The sequence below is a fragment of the Chrysemys picta genome, chromosome 4 (assembly GCF_011386835.1).
Source record: "Chrysemys picta bellii isolate R12L10 chromosome 4, ASM1138683v2, whole genome shotgun sequence".
NCBI lineage: Eukaryota > Metazoa > Chordata > Testudines > Emydidae > Chrysemys > Chrysemys picta.
In genome coordinates this window covers 41,362,038-41,381,835 of record NC_088794.1, presented here as the reverse complement: position 1 = coordinate 41,381,835, position 19,798 = coordinate 41,362,038, and the positions used below count along the sequence as shown (strand labels likewise).

The 19,798-nt window shown below is 41.9% G+C and overlaps 1 protein-coding gene across 2 annotated transcripts in view; it reads left to right on the top strand.

Annotated features, from left to right (window-relative positions):
• The window catches only part of KCNC1 (potassium voltage-gated channel subfamily C member 1), a 159,523-nt gene that overhangs the window by 125,581 nt on the left and 14,144 nt on the right, over positions 1-19,798 (top strand). For both annotated transcript variants that reach the window (XM_065592098.1, XM_065592097.1), the window contains exon 2: positions 9,189-10,122. In XM_065592098.1, the coding sequence (XP_065448170.1) occupies positions 9,189-10,122 (934 nt within the window). The remainder of the gene's footprint in view (positions 1-9,188; positions 10,123-19,798) is intronic.

The window sequence follows — 19,798 nt, the reverse complement described above, 5'->3', positions numbered from 1 at the left end:
AAAACCCCTGGGGTTTGCTCTTTTTAGTGTAGCTGGAGTTCAGATCTCATTTTCTATATTTGGAATGATTTGATTCCCTTTGCCCCTGTGCAGAGCATCCCAAACAGCAATAAGAAGGGGCCATGAAAGGCTCCAGAAACATTTATTCCTGCTCTCCAAAAGACTTGTGGCACCATCATGCTTTGCTGTGATTGGATCTGGGTTTGAGAATGGACACTGTCAGGTCCCTTGAGCCTCTTACTAAGTGTTAGATTGTGTCAGTAGTCGCCCATCAGCAAGGGATGGTACATAAGCTGCATCGCCCCAACCGTCCCATACTGTAGAGTCACAATTCCTCTCCTGCTCTCTCCTTGCTTTGGGCAGCTAAAATCAACAGTACATTACTACACCCCCTTTACAGTGCTTAGCTATTCTGAGCAGTGAGGAGGGAGGGTGGGTGTACGAAAGTTGCTGCCTATTCCTCACCTCTTCCTACGCACCCCCTCCAGGAAGGAAGGAAGGGAGTACTTACTCCTGCTCAGCCAGACCTAAGGTCCACATAGCCCCAGTCTAGGGCCAAACAGGGTTTTTTACCACCCGCACAGCACACAGTCCAAGACACATTCTAGCCCTGAAGGAGAAAAAGACATGGTGCGGAGATGCTCTGCACTTCTTAAGGCACGACTGCCTGCGTGAAACAGAGCTCTGTAAATTCAGTGGTTTCAGAGGTGCTTGTAAATACTCTCCTCTCTGTAGGCGAGTGACCCTTTGCTTTTCAAGTTCTAATGAACTCAGAATCTCACCCTGAGCCTCAGTCAGAGACACACAGTTTCCCCTGGCTGCATGTTATAAATAACCAGGAGACACCATGAATTTGGTTGATTTTGATGCAAAACCAGAAAAATAAAACTTGTCTCTAAACCGCAGCAAACCTCTCAACAAACTGGGTATGAGTGCGATGAAACCCAGAGCCAGGCAGATGTGTTTTGCCAAGAGGATTCTGTCCACTTCTAGTGAGGAACCCCCTTCATTAGTCAAAAGATTGTGCAAAAACTGCTTTGCTCATCCAGAATAAAGAACTGGGGATGAGTAAGAGGGAGTAAGTGGGACATTCTCAGAGGATAAAATAGGAGCCAGAATAAAGGTGATGAGTCAAGTTCCTGACAAGCATCACTAATAATGGCACTACCACTAGTCAGTGCAACAGAACTAGAGTGGATAATTTAATAATAATAATGTTAAAAATAGACATATCACCTATTGGATCTGGCATTTTTAAAAATACAAAATGAACGTAGGAATTGGCACACTGGACCAATGCTCCATCTAGTGCAGTATCCTGTCACTGACAGTGGCTAGCGTCAGATACTTCAGAGGCTGGTGCAAGAAACCTCTAGTGGACAGCTATGGAATAAACTACCCTCGAGGAAATTTCTTCCTAACCCCACCAGTTGTTGGTTGGCTTATGCCCCGAAGCATGCAAGTTTATATACTTTTCCCAACTGATGTATTGCTATTGCATTGGACATTGTCTAAATAATGTTTTTATAGACACAGCAGCATCTGGATATTTACAGCCCTTCGGACTGATATGAATCGTATACAGAGAAGGCAGTGGTCCCACACAGTATTTTCAAGAGATGGGAATCTTCCCATTTTCTCCTTCATCCCTCCACCTCTTGCTTTTCCTTCTTCAAAGGCCCAGAACTAAGCTGACCAAGTCTGGGTGCCTGTCTCCCTCTGAAACTTGTCTGTGTTGTGATGGGAATTGTCCTACCAGGGTTGCTAGAGAGCAATGTGAAATGTTCTTTCCCTTCCACACCTTACTGACTCTGCAGTGTTCTGCTTCAGCCAGCTTAGGGAGCTAGCAACAAAGCTGGAGAACAAAACTCACATTCCCTATGTGGCAATGCACAGGGTTGCCATTAAACCACGAGGCTAAGCCTGTCCTCGTCAAAACAGATGATGGACGATTGATCAATTGATCCCTTGCTTGGTACTCAGAAAAGTCAGCTCCAGTGCTTGACTTCTTGACCACTTTGGTTCACTACGTGGTCCTGGGCTGGTACTGCACAAGCCAGTCTTCCAATTGTAATGACATTTTGCACGTCCCAAGAGTCACCATACCAGCACATGTATCCTCTAGCTGCACATTAGGGTTTGCACTCGAGGGATCCATCCACTTCTGTTTTTTGTTGTTGTTTTTGTAACACAGAATGTAGAAATAACAAACCTATTTCCCACAGTTGATTGTACATTTTTTCACATGATGTTTCACATCTGATCGCTTCTTTCCCTAAAGCAATCAGAGATACCTCCTGCAATCTGTATTCTATTTTTTCAACATTACATAATCATTGCATCCATTAGCTCCTACGAGAGTAGTGGTCTTCATATCCTCCAGCGAGGGCTTTGTCTATTTGTAAGCATAGTTCTTTGTTAGATCTCAGCTGAATAACATACATTTGAACAGCCCTGTGACTGAAATACTGTGCTCACTGAAGTGAGTGGCTGTATTGATTGCTTCGATGTCAGTTCATTGCAATGAAAGAAAGAAAGAAAGAAAGAAAGAAAGAAAGAAAGAAAGAAAGAAAGAAAGATCAAGCTAATTGCTACTAGCCTGTGCTCTCCTCACAGAACAGGACCTGGCTAGAATACTAGGTCATGCTTTTATATAATTCACACCTACAAGAGAAAGACTGGACTTTTTTTTCCCTTTAAGTATTACCAGCTTCTTAATAAGCACTATGTGCAAAGAAACTCCAAAGCTGTTTTCAGTCCGATATTTCTTAATAAAGTCTCACAGCTGCAGAGATTGCTTTTCAACAAGATCCTTGCTTTTGCTCACTTTTACAGTCATGGCCCCATTCAACCAGATACTTAAAACATATATCTAACTCTAAGTACGTGAATGGTCATGTTGACTTCAATGTATCTTGAGATTTCAGTGGGACTATTCACCCACTTAAAATTAGGCACGAGCTTCAGTCCCTAGCTGAAGTGAGGCCTAAGTCGTGAACAGAGCCATGGAAACCATTTTTCACAAACCCCAAAGCAACTGAGTTTGAAACTGAGATGAAGTGACTAGCTCATGGTCACACAGCAGGCCAGTGGCAGAGCCAGGAATAGAGCTCCACTCACCTGAGTCCCAGTACAGTGCCTTATGCCCTGCCCTTCACTGCCTTTCTGTCTTAAAATCCACCTGTCCTGCAGGGGAAATCCTACTGAATAACAACGTTTCTGTTTAAAAAAAAAAAAGTAAAGATTTCTTGCCTGCAAGACTGGAACTACTGCAGGTTATATTAATGTTTCCAAGAGCCATTTCCAGCACTAGACAGTCACACCTGGCCATATGCTATTGCCTAGTCAAACATTCTGATTTTTTGCATAATGAGCCTGCATTAAGAGGCTTATTAGTGTTAATTCCATTGGTTTTTCATTCCCACTCCAGGCTGGGTGGAGAGATGCAGTGCCCATTAGTCATGAATACCTTTACCTAGCCATGGTTCTTTGTTGCCTCTCACCTTTCCCACTATGCAAAACAAAGCATACTGTTCTGATTTGGGCAGCATTTTACACCTACTTTGCACTGGCATAAATGACTCAGCAAGATGCAGGGCAATGGAGAATCAGGCTCTTTGAGCACTTTTTTTTTTTAAATCAAGAGGCCATATAAATTAAATAGTGATGAACTCCCCTTGAAAGGCTCAGTGGAAAGCTCATTCTGAACTTCCCTTAAAATAGCCTCCTCAGACTATTTGCATTACAATTTTGGACCCACTATAATCAGAGATTATGCAGGATTGTCATTTTTCCCCCTCAAAATGTAAACATTTTGCATTATTTACATTTTAATGTAAATTTCTCTTTTAAAGTCTCCTCTCAATTCATCCGCCTGTCTGCAGTTTAGAAAAATCTCAGATTTCACTTTCTTGGGTATGAAAGCGTCAGCAGCAGCATCTCCAGTATCAGCAGGAATCCTTCACATGTGGCAAGTGTCAAAGCAGATAAAAGAGCTTTGATCACTTTCCGACGCTTTCGGTACTTGCTTTAATTATAGAAAAATTTAGCTTCCATTGCATAACTCAAGGGCACATGACAAAATTCACACTCTTCTGCCCCACCCTGTTTAGAGACAGTGAAAAAGAACGAGGAGTTCTTGTGGCACCTTAGAGACTAACAAATTTATTTGACCATAAGCTTTCGTGGGCTACAGCCCACTTCATAAAGCTTATGCTCAAATAAATTTGCTAGTCTCTAAGGTGCCACAAGTACTCCTGTTCTTTTTGCGGATACAGACTAACACGGCTGCTATTCTGAAACCTAATTTAATGGTGTCCAGTTTGCAAATTAATTCCAGTTCTGCAGTTTCTCGCTGGAGTCTGTTTTTGAAGTTTTTTTGTTGAAGAATTGCGACTTTTAGGTCTGTAATTGAGTGACCAGGGAGGTTGACGTGTTCTCCAACTTGTTTTTGAATATTATAAATCTTGACGTCTGATTTGTGTCCATTTATTCTTTTGCGTAGAGACTGTCCAGTTTGGCCAATGTACATGGCAGAGGGGCATTGCTGGTACATGATGGCATATATCACATTGGTAGATGTGCAGGTGAACGAGCCTCTGATGGTGTGGCTGATGTGATCAGGTCCTATGATGGTGTCCCCTGAACAGATATGTGGACAGAGCTAGCAACAGGCTTTGTTGCAAGGATAGGTTCCTGGGTTGGTGTTTTTGTTGTGTGGTGTGTAGTTGCTGGTGAGTATTTGCTTCAGGTTGGGGGGCTGTCTGTAAGAAGAGTTATTCTACTATAAAATGGAAAGAAAATTAGGATCAGTAAATATCAAAAGACAAACTCATAGGATGGCCGATAGGCGAGGGAATTATCAGTGAATAAAGGGCTGCGGCCTGATTTTCAAAGGTGTTGAGCATATGTAGCTCTCATTGGCTTCAATGGGATTTATAGGGGCTCAGCATCTCTGAAAATAGGCCACCGTAGTGTTGGACATCAGATGAGAGAAGCTGTTAGCCTTTGTGGTGAGAGGGAAATGTGGGGTTCCCTTGCAGTTCCTTTGACAGCACTGAATATTGATCCATGTAAGACAATATTGCATTGCATTTGAGGAGATCAGATTATGTTTATACTTTGGTAAATATAGTTTACAGATAGCACTTAATTCATGTAGAAGAACATATAGAAGAAGACAATAGTGGTTCTTTCCTTCCAATTTCTGCCATTTTTGCATCAGCCACTGAGTTGCCAGCTACTCCACCTTGGGCTTCTAAAAATCTGTATCAGAGCATGTGCAGGTGATAGATGCCATCGGTTGTGTATGCAGGTGATTGAGTTTTCAGGCCTGATTCTTGTTTACACCAAAGTCCCATTAGACCCCCCTCTGGAAGTTTACAGGGGCCTGGGTAGTGCAAAGGAACCTTAGTGTAATTGAGAACCAAACCCATCATGTTCATCTGTCCAATGGCTGTTCTGCATACAAATCCTATCTCTTGCATGCGTACGTTATTATGGCACAAAACTTGAACTGCAGAAGGGAAGGCTGCTTTTTAAAAACCAGCCCCTTAAAATCAATCTGATTTCAAAGCAACTAACTACCAAAAGGAATGAGATCATAAAGGAGTATTTTTCCAAACATTCGTTATAGGACATCCTTGCTGGTAATGCTATAAGGCAGTAATTATTACAATGTACAGTGGTAACCAGTGGCAGAGTGGGGGGTTGATCATCATCAACCTACATGATTTTTTATGAGCCTTTGTGAAGACCCAAAACAGTGAGACCCCAATTCAAATTCAGCAAATTACTTAAGCTTGTGCTTAACTTTAAGCAAGTGTGTAAATCCAGCCATATTAAAGTGTGTTGTGTTTTGCCGAACAAGGATGGACTAAAGCAAATGCTTAATTTACAGCACATGCTTGAGAGCTCTGCTGAATGATGGGCTGAAAACTGTTGGCTCTATCAGGAAGCAATGACATGCATTTGCAGGAATGAATAGCAGGAGACATTACTGGTGTAACGTTATCTCCCAACAACATTGCTAGTGTGTGTCACTGCAGTGGCTTTAAACGTCCTGTCAGATTTGGTTGTTTCTTCCTTTTAATACAACAAACCGTCACTTCTAATGATTCTCGCTGTGCAAGGAGGTCATGCTGAAGGTTGTCCTATGCAGCAAACACTGGCTCATGGGAGTTACTCAAGCACGTCAAGAGGCGCACTGCATTTTAAGTCTGTTTGAAGGGCCTCCTTCCTGAACCCGTTAAAAAGCATAATGGCTTTATTTTAATAAAATCGGCTGGTGTGCTGTTCCCGTCTCTGCTTTAGAAACAAGTGCTTCTGCTTCCAGTATTACCGATGTGTCAGCATTCCTTTCAGAAGCTCTTACTCTCATGGGTCTATAACTCAGGGGTAAAAATTTGCTCCAGGCTGAGATTTAGCAGACAGGATCGGAGCCCAGGGTAAATGTTTTCCCGATTTCTTTATGAAAGGTGGAGGGAAGGGGGATTGTTTGATGTTTTAATCCTACCCAGGCCTATGAGATGTTCAATTATATTTATACATGTGAGTGTTGCAAATACTGCACTGCAAATCTCAGCTTTTGTGCCCTTAGAAGAGTCTGTGGTTTATTTTCCAGGGAGGATACTGATGCTAGGTAAAGCCAGCAAAGCCAACTCCAAAGTATATGCAGTGCTTTTGCCTCTTTATCTAGGATCTCAAAGCACTTTGCAAAACTCAAAACTTTCCTTGAAGGCAATTAACTCATTACCTTAACCATTCTACAGATGGGCAAACTGAGGCACAGAGAACTTACCTTAGCCAAAGTCACACCAATTTATAGCAGAGGCTGAAATAGACACTGACAAGTCCTGAATCCCAGTTCTTTTCTCTAACTTTAGATCACTCTTCTTCCCGACAGCAAACTACAGTCCTGGCAGCTACATTTAGCTGTTAAGATGGTTTCTTAAATCACTCCTTACATAAGACCTTTTCCGTGAGGGGAGTGGAAGCAATCAGTAACAATCACTGAACCACAGAAGGCTACTTTCAGTTCTTCTAGACTTAATGGGAATATTACAAGAAAATGTGGGTGAGATATTGTGGTGCAAGGAAAGGGAGAATGGCCTCCTGATTCTAGGACATCTGGGATCTAGTCCTAGCTCTGCCACAGAGTTCCTGTGTGACCTTTGGCAAGTTACTCTGTGCCTTGGTTCCCTAACTGTAAAATGGGGCTAATCTTTTTGTTTAGATTGTTAAGTCTTTGTCATGTGTCTGAACCAAGCACAAAGGGGGCCTCTCAGTGCCACCATAATACAACTAATGATAGTTTGAGAAAGAAGGGGCTGGACCATCCTTTGTTTCAGCCCAGGACTAATGTCAGTGACTCTGGGCTGGACTCTGATCTCGTCTACAGCAGAATCAGGTTCCCTGTTTTTGGAGTGCAGAAAATCCCCACACAAGCTAGCTTGGCCCCTACCCCTCTGCAAACAGTTCAGTTTGCTCTCTATACTAAGAAGTACGCTGAGACAAGTCAAATATTTGCTTTTCACTTTGTTTACTAACCATGAAGGTCAAGTGTAATTTTGTACTAGCTACACACTAAGAATACATAGTAGTTGATTGTAGGAGAGCCTTGTAGCATGAGACAGATACTATTTTTAACAGGTATATTCCTTTGGCAGCTATTTCTTTTAGCTGACCTGTGGTATTGGCTAGGTATCCAATAAACAAAATAAACCAACCCCGTTGAACTCCTATTTTGATTACATTGCTTGATAAAAGTAATACAAGGACATTACATTTTCTTTGGATAGCTCTTAAATTGATACAGGTGCATATGTCCTTTAGGCCAGGCACAGTTGAAAGTATCCTGTGTGTCTTGCTTAGTCAAGGGGTCACTACATGTAGACACATTGAACTTGAGGAAGACCGATCTCCAGGGTAAAGATCACAGAGATGCTTCCATTACTGACATACAAAGAACATTATTAGATGCATACAGATTCTTGGGGTAGGGAAAGGGTGTTTTGTTTTGATTTATTTAATTGCTAAATCAAAATGCCATCTGGGGATTAGGCAGAGAAAATGGAGTTATTGAGAGTTGTACATTTTGGGTCTCATCCTCTACTCAGTTACACTGGCATAAATCAGGAGTAAGTCCAGTGATAAAGCTGGGATAAGTGAGAGCAAAAGTGGATCAAACAAATATTCAAACTCTCCTGTGGCCTTGGGAGGATGTTCCCACCTTCACTGTGACATGATTAAACAAGAAATAATGTAGCAGCTTGGAAAAAATTAATCTGGTTTTCGAATGCATGCTCACATTCTGATGGGAAATAAGGTAATGGACCTTATTTCCTTAGCCAATGTAACTGGATGCCACTCCCCTGAAGCCAATGAAACTGTGCCAATTCATACCAGCTGAGAATATGGCCCTATATTTCTCTCTTTCTGGGAAAGGTTTGGAAAAGATGGCTGAGGGGTTTAATGGTGAAGAATCTTACAATAGTAGGTGTTAGTGTGACTTGTGGCCAGTCCTCTGCATGTTTTGCTGGCTCTGGTGAGGCCATGACTTTTCAACACAAACCAATGGAACTTTGCTGCCCATCATTCTGTAATATCAGATACTGCCCTCCTCTGGGGACCTGCAGAAGCCACCATTAATGTCAGCATTTAGCAGCAGCTACCACACAGTGAGATCTGGAATGCCACAATTCCTCCTTAAACTTAGAATAGGAAATAACTGTTACACCTCACACAAAAGACAGTGGTAACTGTTAATAAATGTTGACTTTTTTATGGCAGCCACTGTACATCTTGCACTTTAGAGCAAGTGGATTCTGAGAGCTAGTGGGTCTTTTCCATCAGTAACTTCAGCAGGCACTGAGACACAATTCAGGAAGGCATCCCTATTTGGGGCAGCATTTAAGCATGTGCTTAACTTTAAGTTCTATTGAAGTCCATGAGACTTAAGCACATGCTTAAATGTAAGCATATGCTTAAGTGCTTTAAGGAATCAGAGCCTGAGTGCGTGATTGTCTTTGCAGCTGAAGCGTGATGCCTTAAATCCACAGGCAGAAGGCACTACAGCTGTTAACATCTTCAGTTGTAATAATCCAACAGTTTTCTGTGTGTGTTTCAGAAACAAATCCCTTGTACTTTATCTACCGTTTAACATTTCTCTTGTGACTTTCCTTCAACAGTACGTGGCATTCGCCTCCCTCTTCTTCATTCTGGTCTCCATCACCACCTTCTGCCTCGAGACCCATGAGAGATTTAACCCCATCGTGAACAAAACAGAGACTGAATTCATTGGCAATGACACCCACGTGCGACACTACAGGGAAGCGGAGACCGAAGCCTTTCTGACCTACATCGAAGGCGTCTGTGTGGTCTGGTTTACATTTGAGTTCCTGATGAGAATCACTTTCTGCCCAAACAAGGTGGAATTTATCAAAAACTCTTTGAACATCATTGACTTTGTGGCCATTCTGCCTTTCTATTTGGAGGTTGGACTCAGTGGCCTGTCTTCCAAAGCTGCTAAGGATGTCCTGGGCTTCCTACGAGTAGTCCGGTTTGTGCGAATTCTGCGAATTTTCAAGCTGACCCGCCACTTTGTGGGGCTGCGGGTCCTAGGACATACTCTCCGTGCCAGCACAAATGAATTCTTGCTGCTCATCATATTCTTGGCATTGGGCGTCTTAATCTTTGCCACGATGATCTACTATGCTGAGAGAATAGGTGCTAAACCCAATGATCCTAGTGCCAGTAATCATACACACTTTAAAAATATCCCCATCGGCTTTTGGTGGGCTGTTGTCACCATGACTACCCTGGGCTATGGAGACATGTATCCTCAGACTTGGTCAGGCATGCTGGTGGGGGCTCTCTGTGCTCTTGCAGGCGTGCTGACCATTGCCATGCCTGTCCCCGTCATTGTGAACAATTTCGGAATGTATTACTCCTTAGCTATGGCTAAGCAGAAGCTACCAAAGAAAAAAAAGAAGCATATCCCGAGGCCACCCCAGCTGGGATCCCCCAATTATTGTAAATCTGTCGTAAACTCTCCACACCACAGTACTCAGAGCGACACATGCCCACTGGCCCAAGAAGAAATTTTAGAAATTAACAGAGCAGGTAGGAAACCTCTTAGAGGAATGTCCATCTGACCTTTAACCTCCATACCTTGTAGAGATTTAAGATTCAGTCAGACTGCTTTCTTAGAGCAATGGGTAGCACATTTATCCATTATAGTCCCACCACCACACATTGAATATCATGTGTGAAGTCTAGGTTGCGGGGACAAATGGCGCAGGGGAGGCTGCTCAGCAAAATTAAGGATGAGATCATACTCCAGGAGCCTTAACTTTGGTCCTGGTCAAGGGAATACATGGTTCAAGATATTTTTGAAGAGCAATTACATCTAGTGGAAAATTTTTTTAGCATTCTACAGCCATGTTGCTGGACTCTATAGTGCATCATGGAGGCACCCGAGAGCGGAATGCTTCCTAGCAGAACAGGAGCTGAGTACGCAGCTCTTACAGAGATTTCTGACACAACGGGGTCAGAATTTGAAAAAGCCAGATGTTTTTTAATTTGTTCCCAGCTGTGACCTTTCAGCTGTTTTTAAATGGCAGGTATTGTGCATCTGATTAAAGAAACGAGGTGCCTACTAAGTTGGAGGGACGACTACACCAACATGCATATTCACAAGGCAATCCCATCTCTTTCAGATGATTAACTGCAAAATAGAACGATAGCTTAAATTCTTGACACTAACACAAAATGACTCACTAGGAGACAATTATAGATGTAAGGATGTTAACTCCATAGCATGCAAACCAACCCATTCTATATTACACTAGAGCTTAGCATTTAGAGTAATGAAGAGTTTTGAACTACAGTAGCTAAAACATATTTGCTCCTCATGAAAGTGTGGGTTGATGATCTACAGCTCTTTCAACCTTTTAGTAGTAAAGGTTGACTGGAAAAAGGATAATACTGGTCGTTTTTGGTAGATTTGTACTAAACAGTAATGAGTGATAATCTCACAACAAGGTAGTCTTATTTTTTAATTATATGGATTCATGGCAGCAATAGGAGAAAACCCCAATGAGAGTAACATTATAATTTCATACTAATTCCATTTGGGAAGAAATACTAGTCACCTTGGAATATATTATAATATCCCATGGCTAGTGGTTAATTATGGGACTATCTCAGTTTTATGAGAATCCTCACATATCACATAAAGTTACAGGGCTCCAATCTGACGATTCAACCCCATAATGTACTCTACCCGTGGAATATCATCTATTTATTTACTGTGTGGAAACAGTAAACTCAAAGTAAATCACACTTAAAATAACACCATAACCATTTTGATAGAGGTTCCAGCTCAGTTGTACAGTGTGCATTCTTCAGCCTGTTACAAAATGCTTCCCTCAGCGTGTATTGTGTTAGATAAAACAGGTCACTAATAGAGTGATTCTGACCGAGCTTTAGTCACAAAGAGGCATTTTGAAAGAACTAGCTTTCACCTATGATGGTCTTGTGTTCTTATCATTTTTTACTTTGAAGAAAATTCTGATTTGTCTCTCCTCGTGGGTGAGATATTGTCTCTTCATCTCATAGCCATGCATGTTGATGTCATTGAAAGAAGCACAAAGGAAGTGAGACCTTCCTTTGTGTGTGAATTCTACGATGCCAGTGCTAATTTCTGAAAGGTGGGAGGTAGTGGAAGTTGATTTTGGTTTGGTTTTTTTTCCTTTTGTGCAACTATGTAAAATCCATTTAGATGGTAAAGAGCTTTCATTTTTTCTTTTCTGTTTTAAAACTCTCCCATTGCATCAGGTTGACCACAATTCATGCGATAGACTGTCTCTTTACTATTTTACCCTTCATGCACATGTACGGTTTTATCTGTCCATTCCCCTCGGGTTGCAAATGCTTATCACAAAGTCATCTCCAGGCAAGGAAGTAACTTCCTCATAAGTAGATGCTTTGTGGCTCTATAAATCAGGAGGAAAAGAGGGCGCTCACAAAATGGTGGATCACATCTGAATGTCACTCCAGCTACCCAGTTGTTATGTGGGCAGGGAGACACCAGACTCGGAGTGGTTTAGTGGAGAGCTAGAGAATGACTTCTTACCCAGAAGTCCCTTGCTTTAAGTTCCTCCAACAACATATCCTGGTCCTTGAACTTTTGAGGACTTGGGGCCCAAGAACTCTGCGAGTTCAATTCAACTCCACACCGGTATCCTGAGAATACGTGTAACTTTGGTTCAATGTGGAACTGTTTTGGTTCAATGTGGAACAGCTCTAATGTCAGCTGTTGCTACAGTACATACGAAGTACTGATAGTGACAGCAAATTATCCATTTCTGCAATAATTGATTAAAAGAGTCTATTTATTTATATATATATACATATATACATATATATATATATATATATTTCAACAGCCCTATAACACACTTGTACTTCAACTGATGGAGATGGGCTCCGTAACCATGTTACTGGAGTTCTGATTCTGATCGCCACTATGCACCACTGATTGCAAAAATATTAGCCTTATATTTTAGTTTCCTATAAAGGAAAAGGTGTATGTGATTGAGAGACAAAGAAAGAAAATCATAAATCAGATCAGAGGCGCACTGTTAAAAACAAGCTCTGCACAGCCTTGTCTCCCAATCAGAAAGACCAGTGCATTAATCCATCTTGATACTCACTTTCTAGAGAAATCATGTACTCCTAGGTACTGTACTGTGTGTGAAACTTAGCAAGAGCCTCAGCATTCCGTGGAAATCCATAATGTGCAAGTAATGAATGTTCTACATACTGTAAAACCTTTGGATTAGTCACACTGCCTAGTTACAGACAGCCGATTAACTGTGATTAACTAGGAACCCAACATCGATTATTTAGATCTCTAGCAAGAGATCCACCCCAATTCAAATATTTTCCCTTTAATTTTTATCTGTTAAACTCCAATACAGTTTCATAGCACTTTGTAGGAGATACAAGACAAATAACATGTACCTCTAGCACGTTCTTTAAAATATAGCCTGTTTAGTTGCTTATGATTGAGACATCAAGTACAGTTATGTCTGCTGTTTTTATAGCAATGTGATAAAAATTCACAAGATGGTGAAATGGGGGAAATGGTCCCACCTGTTACAGAAGCACTCTACAGAACAGTGCCCTCTTATTGGCAGATTCAGAAGTATGCAGTGGACCAAATGCTGTTCTCAGTCTTGTACATGCAACACACTGAAGTCAACAGAATTGTGAGGCCAGATTCTGATACCTTTACTCAGGCTGACCCTGAAAGCAGAAATTAGCCCCTAATCTATGACTCTGAATAGCTCCTTTGTGTGATGACATGGCTTTCTGGCCATTCATAGTTTGGGACTTCATCGTTCACACAGGGGGGTCTTAAGTGGAAACTAGAACTGGTCAGAACATTTCAAAAATGTTAAGACAAATGAGGGGGCAATTGTGAACATGCCATTATTTCTCCTCCCATTTTCTGCCCTGCTCTACTGGAAGTGCTACTGATGTAGATAAGAGATGAGCTATGCAATAGAGTCTCTCCTAGGAAATGCCCGTGACAGAACATACACATGTTGGGTTAATCATTTACACATCCAGGCAGTGATTCTCCACTGGACCTAAGCTCAGGAATGTAAGGGATGGTGCTGCCAAGGAACCACTCATGGCTCCTTGATTCTCAGCTGTCTGGCTGTGGCTTAAATTAAATCATCAGGGGGGAGGAGCTTTAACTGATGCCACTAATGCAAGGTGGCTCTAAACCAGTGACAAACTGGTCACAGCAGAGCTTTGCTCTGCCACACTTCCCCTCCTGACAACAACTCTCCCTTATGTTTGGCAGGGAGGAGGCAGCTTCTGGGGCAGGTGGTGTGAAGCCATGGCAGCAGCTTGAAGCTGGCAGTGATTCCCCCATGCAAGGGGAATTCCCCAGGGACAATCTCTGGTCACTTTAAATTCACTTTCTGCCACTTACGTAGCAAAGGGATCTTGGCAGATTGGAGAATTGGACCCAAAATGATACAAAGGAGTAAATTTCACCCATGACTAGCTTGACTGTAAAACTACTTGAGACCCAGACTTGATATATGCAATATACTATATAGGCCTAGTTGCCTATGCCTTTAAAACAAGCATATGCCTTTCAAGGCCCTGACCCCACCAAATAAGATTCTGTTGCTATTTACTATTTGTATTGCAGTATGACCTAGCGGCCACTGTCAAGATCAGGGACCCAATGAGAAAGAAAGAGATAATCCTCTACCCCAAAGACTTACAGTCAAATTGACCAAGAAAGGCAAAGGGTAGGTAGAAGGAAGTATTATCTTCATTTTATGTAGTGGTATTTGGGAGAACATGAGATTAAGGTGATTTATCCAAGGCCATGCAGGAAGTCTGTATCAGAGTTGGAGACTGAGCTAAGATGGCCTGAGTCCCAGAAGCTTGCCCCTAACAAAAAAAAAAAAAGACAATTAACAACAAATAGTAATAATAATAGTAGTAATCCCTTGCACTTGTATATCATCCAAGGGTCTCAAAATGCTTTGCAAGCATTAGGTCTCCTAACTAGAGCTGCATGAAAATCAAGTGAACCCAAATCTGAAAACAGAATTCAACCTAAACTGTTCAGCTTTACCGGGATTGTGCCCAAAGCCACATTCTGCCCCACAACGACACAAAACTCAGCCCAAGATCACAAACATCTGCAAAACAGGCCCAAGTTTCAGGTTGGTGACAAAGCCTCAAAATAGGCAAAACAAATCTCCAAACTACTTGGTTTGGGGTTTTGTTATGAAAATTTCACATGAATCTCCTCGTCCTCACCCCAGTGTGCCCGCCCAAAAGATGTGCTGGCTTTATGGTTATGTCCTACAGTATCCGTAGGAAGAGGTGGATGATGCTGTTTGCCAATCTATAATAGTGGGTCTGGAATATTCATAGAATCCATAACTCCACTTGATGTCTGTAACATCGCCTGCACTTTGATGCCACAAATCAGCTGCACTCGGACGGAAACAGAGAATGACCAGAGTTAAGCACCTAAAGAAAAGGAGATGGGTGATTTTTGTTCCCTCACACGCGAAAGGATCTACCCAAACCTTTTCTCTATATTAGGAGTTTCTATACATACACATAATTTGAAGGGAGACATTGCAGGTGCTTTGACGCTGCTGCAGAACCCTGAGATAAGGATTCCCTCCATCCCGAGTGCTCAGCACACTGCCTTTATTTGAGCTATGGTCTGGACAGAGAGTATCCCTGGGTGTATGTATTGTGCACTCTGGGCGACGTCCTTGCAGAATGGTAAACAATGAAGGCTGAATTCTCCACTCAAGGCAGATCTTGGGAAACCAGGCTGTTGCTCAGAGCAGTGTCGGGGAAAGGATCTCAAGGAAATCCAGAGCTGGAGAGGAACAAAATAAACCAACACTCCATAGCTAGTGCATCACCTTTACATCTGCAGTAGCCTTTGCAGTTGTTATGCTCTGTTGCTGAGAGGGAGAATGACCAGTACCCATCCTCAAACTCTCCCACTCTTTGCATGGGATGGGACAAGACTTGACCCTAAGAATTTTTTATTTAATTGTAACATATCAAGAGAGAGCTGATCTCCATTTATAAATATGATTTGGGGCTCCCTTTGGGTTCAGATTAATTTTTATCAGTGGAAACACTGTCTAGAAAAGTTGATCTAGGCTTAATTTCTTCTTCTCCTCCCCTCCAAATAAACCAAATAACCTGCACTTAAAAAACATACTGCCTCTGATTTTCAGGAGTGCAGAGGTCCCACAACTCCAACTGGAGTTAATGAGAGTTGCAGGTATTCAGTGGTTCTGAAAATCAGGTGTCTTGTCCACTAGTTGCAGTTTGTGATCGTAAGCAGGTTTTATGCAACCTACACTGCACATTTGGAAGATACAAGTGCAATGAATTTGTGGCTGTATACATACCTATACATATCATGATGGTCCACTAAACAACAGGTTTGCAACAAGGGGAATAGAACATTCCACTCAAAATACCACTAGAGATAAAGAAGAATCTTAATTGACTGTAGTAGCGTTGCTGTTTCTATCCTTGCTGTAGGCTAGCCACTAGATAATACACAACCACAAAGAACTGAGCAGTTCTCATTCACCCCCCAGCAGAAGGCAGTGGTGCTTATATATCCTAGATCAGTGATTTTCAACCCATAGTCTGCAGACCCATGGGGATCCACAGACTACGTCTAAGATTTCCAAAGGAGTCCGCACCTCCATTCAAAAAATTTTAGGGGTCTGTCAATGAAAAAAGGTTGAAAACCACTGCCCTACATAGACTATTACATTGGGCCTGAGTCACAAAGGTATAAGCGGGAAAAGGTCCCACACACTTCATTTTTGAATTGTAAATGGCCTTTCTAGTCTTTAAAATTCAAACACCATTTAATAATTCCTAATCCCAAATATCAAAATTTGAATATTTATAGAAAAACAGTGCAATAATGATCACCTTGGTGTCACCCAAGATTTAATCCCGGGCCTCCAGCTACAGCATAAGCTCCTACAGCTTGAGATAAAAAGACTAAGTCCTCATGGCTGGCACCCGTCATGGTCTCATGTCTCCTGTAGGTCATGCACAGAGGCAGTTCTGTAATATCCCTTGAATAGTGGATTCCAATAGCACCTCCTAAACATTTCATTGGGCAATTATCCACCTGTGGTCTGGCTTCCTGTAGTAGCAATAGAACTATGGTATTGTTCTAATTCAGAATTTTAATTAATATAAATGTCATCAATCCATTAAAATTTGAAAAAAAATTAGGGAATTGTGAATGGAATATTGGTCTCCTAAGCCATGGTTCGGGTCAGGGAGACAGTGGCTGAAAGTTTTTACCATCCAATGGCTGTTAGGAGGCTTACGTGAAACAAGATGGTTGTCTCAGTCCAAGCTGTAATGGAGAAGGTGTGGCCAAAGCCCCAAGCCACCGGGACTCTTCCTGGCAGACCTAGCTGTGTGGTCAAGTATTGAATAGGAATGGAAGTGGAACTACCCTCTCACCCCTAAAGTGGAGTCTGTAGATAGGAAAGAAATATGGGGAAGTCTCCGCTACCTTGCTTGTGCTGTACCTTTTCTATGGTTAAAGAGAGGACTTCTGTTTTCAGAGTAGTCAGCTGAGCACTTTTCACATGTACTACATCACTACATCATTCGCATGTACTACATGTGAAACCAAAAAATAGCTCCCCCGTTATCCCTTAGGTGGCTTCAGCCTTTGCTCTCTGGAAATAAACTGGGTCAGATCTTCAGCTAGTGTAACTTGATATAGCTCCTTTTGGAGCTACACCTACTGGGGGGAAAACACCCCATTGAGGTTGGCAAATAAGTATTATATCCCTTCAACAGATGGGAAAACTGAGACACAGACATCTAATTCTCAGGTCATTAAGCCCACTTTGTGCCAGTCCTCCAGCACAAAGCAGCCTTAAACCTGGGAGATCCAGCTCCTTAAGTACTCCCTCACACTAGGGGGAGCCTCCAATGGCACAGGCCTGCCCTAGCAGCTCCTACATCATTCACTAGTGCAGGTGGTGTTACTGGGAGGGAAAGGGTTGAGCTTCCCTCCATCTAACTGATCCCCAGTGGCTGGAATTGCCATTCTGGGTCATGGGAAGCCAAATGTAAAATAGAGCAGCTTTTACTTCTGAGCCCTGTTTGGCTGGAGCAGAGGCGTTAAATGATTTGCCCTCTGCCACGGAAAGAATTGGTAACAGAGATGGGACTAGAACTCAGGTACCTAATGCTATGCTTAGCCAACTACACCACAACCCTCTTACTTTATACCTGATTTAGACTCCATCCAAGCTTTCTCTGTTTGTTACTTCTAAGAAGATTTGCTTTTACAAAACAAGCAGAGACCAGAAGTAACCAGTAGTTTACCCATTTCTGCTCTCATTGTTCTTTGCATTCATCCATGCTCCATACCCTACAGATCATCATACTGTAGTCTTTATTTTTCAAATCGAAACTAGATCCACAATTTGGTGCTCTAAGATCTTAAGGGAGATGAACTTTACCTAGCGAGGAACCAATACCTGGCTCTCCAGACTGAGCTTATATGTTGCACCATTCCCAAATACATGACCTACCCTAGGATTCACTGCAGTCTATGGAATCACTAGGATTTTAATTTGACTCACAAAAGTACAGGATCAGTGTACAGAATTGGCGGACCATCTCTAGCAGGGACTGCGATGTACCTCTTTGGAAGGCAGCGCTTCCAGGAGCAACACCTCTCACCATTGCATTATACACCTTTCCAATAGTATCTTCAGAGCAAGAAGCACTTGATCTATTCATGCTCCTGTACCTACTCCCTGTCTCCAAACTATCAACAGACAGGAAGCCAATATGCTGTCACCTCACTTCAGGAAGTAACGCCTCTTGAAGGTGATATTCTCTGACAGTGATGTCACAATGTTGGCCAATCAGGGTTGTCTGAGGCGGTCACCTTATTCACTGAAGTACCTTTATTGGGGGACAACCTTACCTGGAGGGACCCATTTCAACATGGTGGTGAGTAAATATTCAGAGGTAGGTCGGGTTTGAGGAGCATCTGGGAATTTGTCTAGTATACTAAATTTCCGCTGTAGAGGAGACAAATTCTGCTCTCAGCTCTACCAACGTAAAGTCTGTTGGTGTGACATCTGCTCAAGAATACTTCAGAATAAGTTTTAAAATATACAGTAAAATAATATTCAGGTGTTTGTTAAAGATAGCTACATCTGACTCTATACAAAGCATGAAAATCTTGGGGTAGCTAAAATTAAATTGAGTTGCTGTGTAGGAACAAATGAATTCTTTTACATGTTCTTCACATTTTCTCTTTCTCTTTTCTCTCTCTCTCTCGTTCTGTTTGTTAACATTTACTTGTTATTACTGTATGTTGCTTGCAACTTGTGTATGTTACAGACTGTCACATTTTATTCTGTGAAGTTTTTCTCCAATCCCCATCAACCTGAGCTCCATATTGGGCAGCAGAGGAGATTACAATACTGTTCTTTAAATGCAAAACAACAAGGAATGTCACAGACTATAGGTAACTCCATTGAGGTTGTCACACAAGGTATTAATGCAAAGAGTAAGTACATGATGCAAGAAAGCACTATCTGGCTAATGTGCTATTTCTTTCAGATAGTCTGCATGGAAAACAATTAATTTTCATTGCTCTCCAGCAGAAAATTTCCCAAACCTATTGGCTTAGAGACCTGCTGTTTTAAAAATCAGTGATTCCCATCTTAGCACATCATAGTTCATTTTCAAAATCTCAAACCCACACTCTCTGTGCTGTACTTCCATCCATACCCTCCAAGCCATCATTTCATTGTCAATTGCTTGTGGCTTATTATATCTTCCCCATCATTCTTTTTATAATCTAATGTAGTTATATCCCATGCACTTTGAGGGCCTGATTTAGCAATGACAAAAACAAACCTCTGTGCCTGCGATCCATGTTTCTGAATCCTACCCAAGGGTCTGGAGCCCATAAAAAAAAATTATTTTTGTAGCCTAGCATGGTCTAGAGTGGAAGTCAAATGGATATTTTGTTGAATCAGGTCCTGGCTGAGGCTTTTGGTTGCCGCCTGCATGTTATTTGTGGGGTCTGGACGGGAATGATAAAAAGAGGCTGAGAGGTATTTTTGTGGGTTTTTTTCTAGAGAAACAGTATTAGGTTTATTGCTTCTAATCTCACTCTTAGTTGCAAGTGAGATATATTTTATTT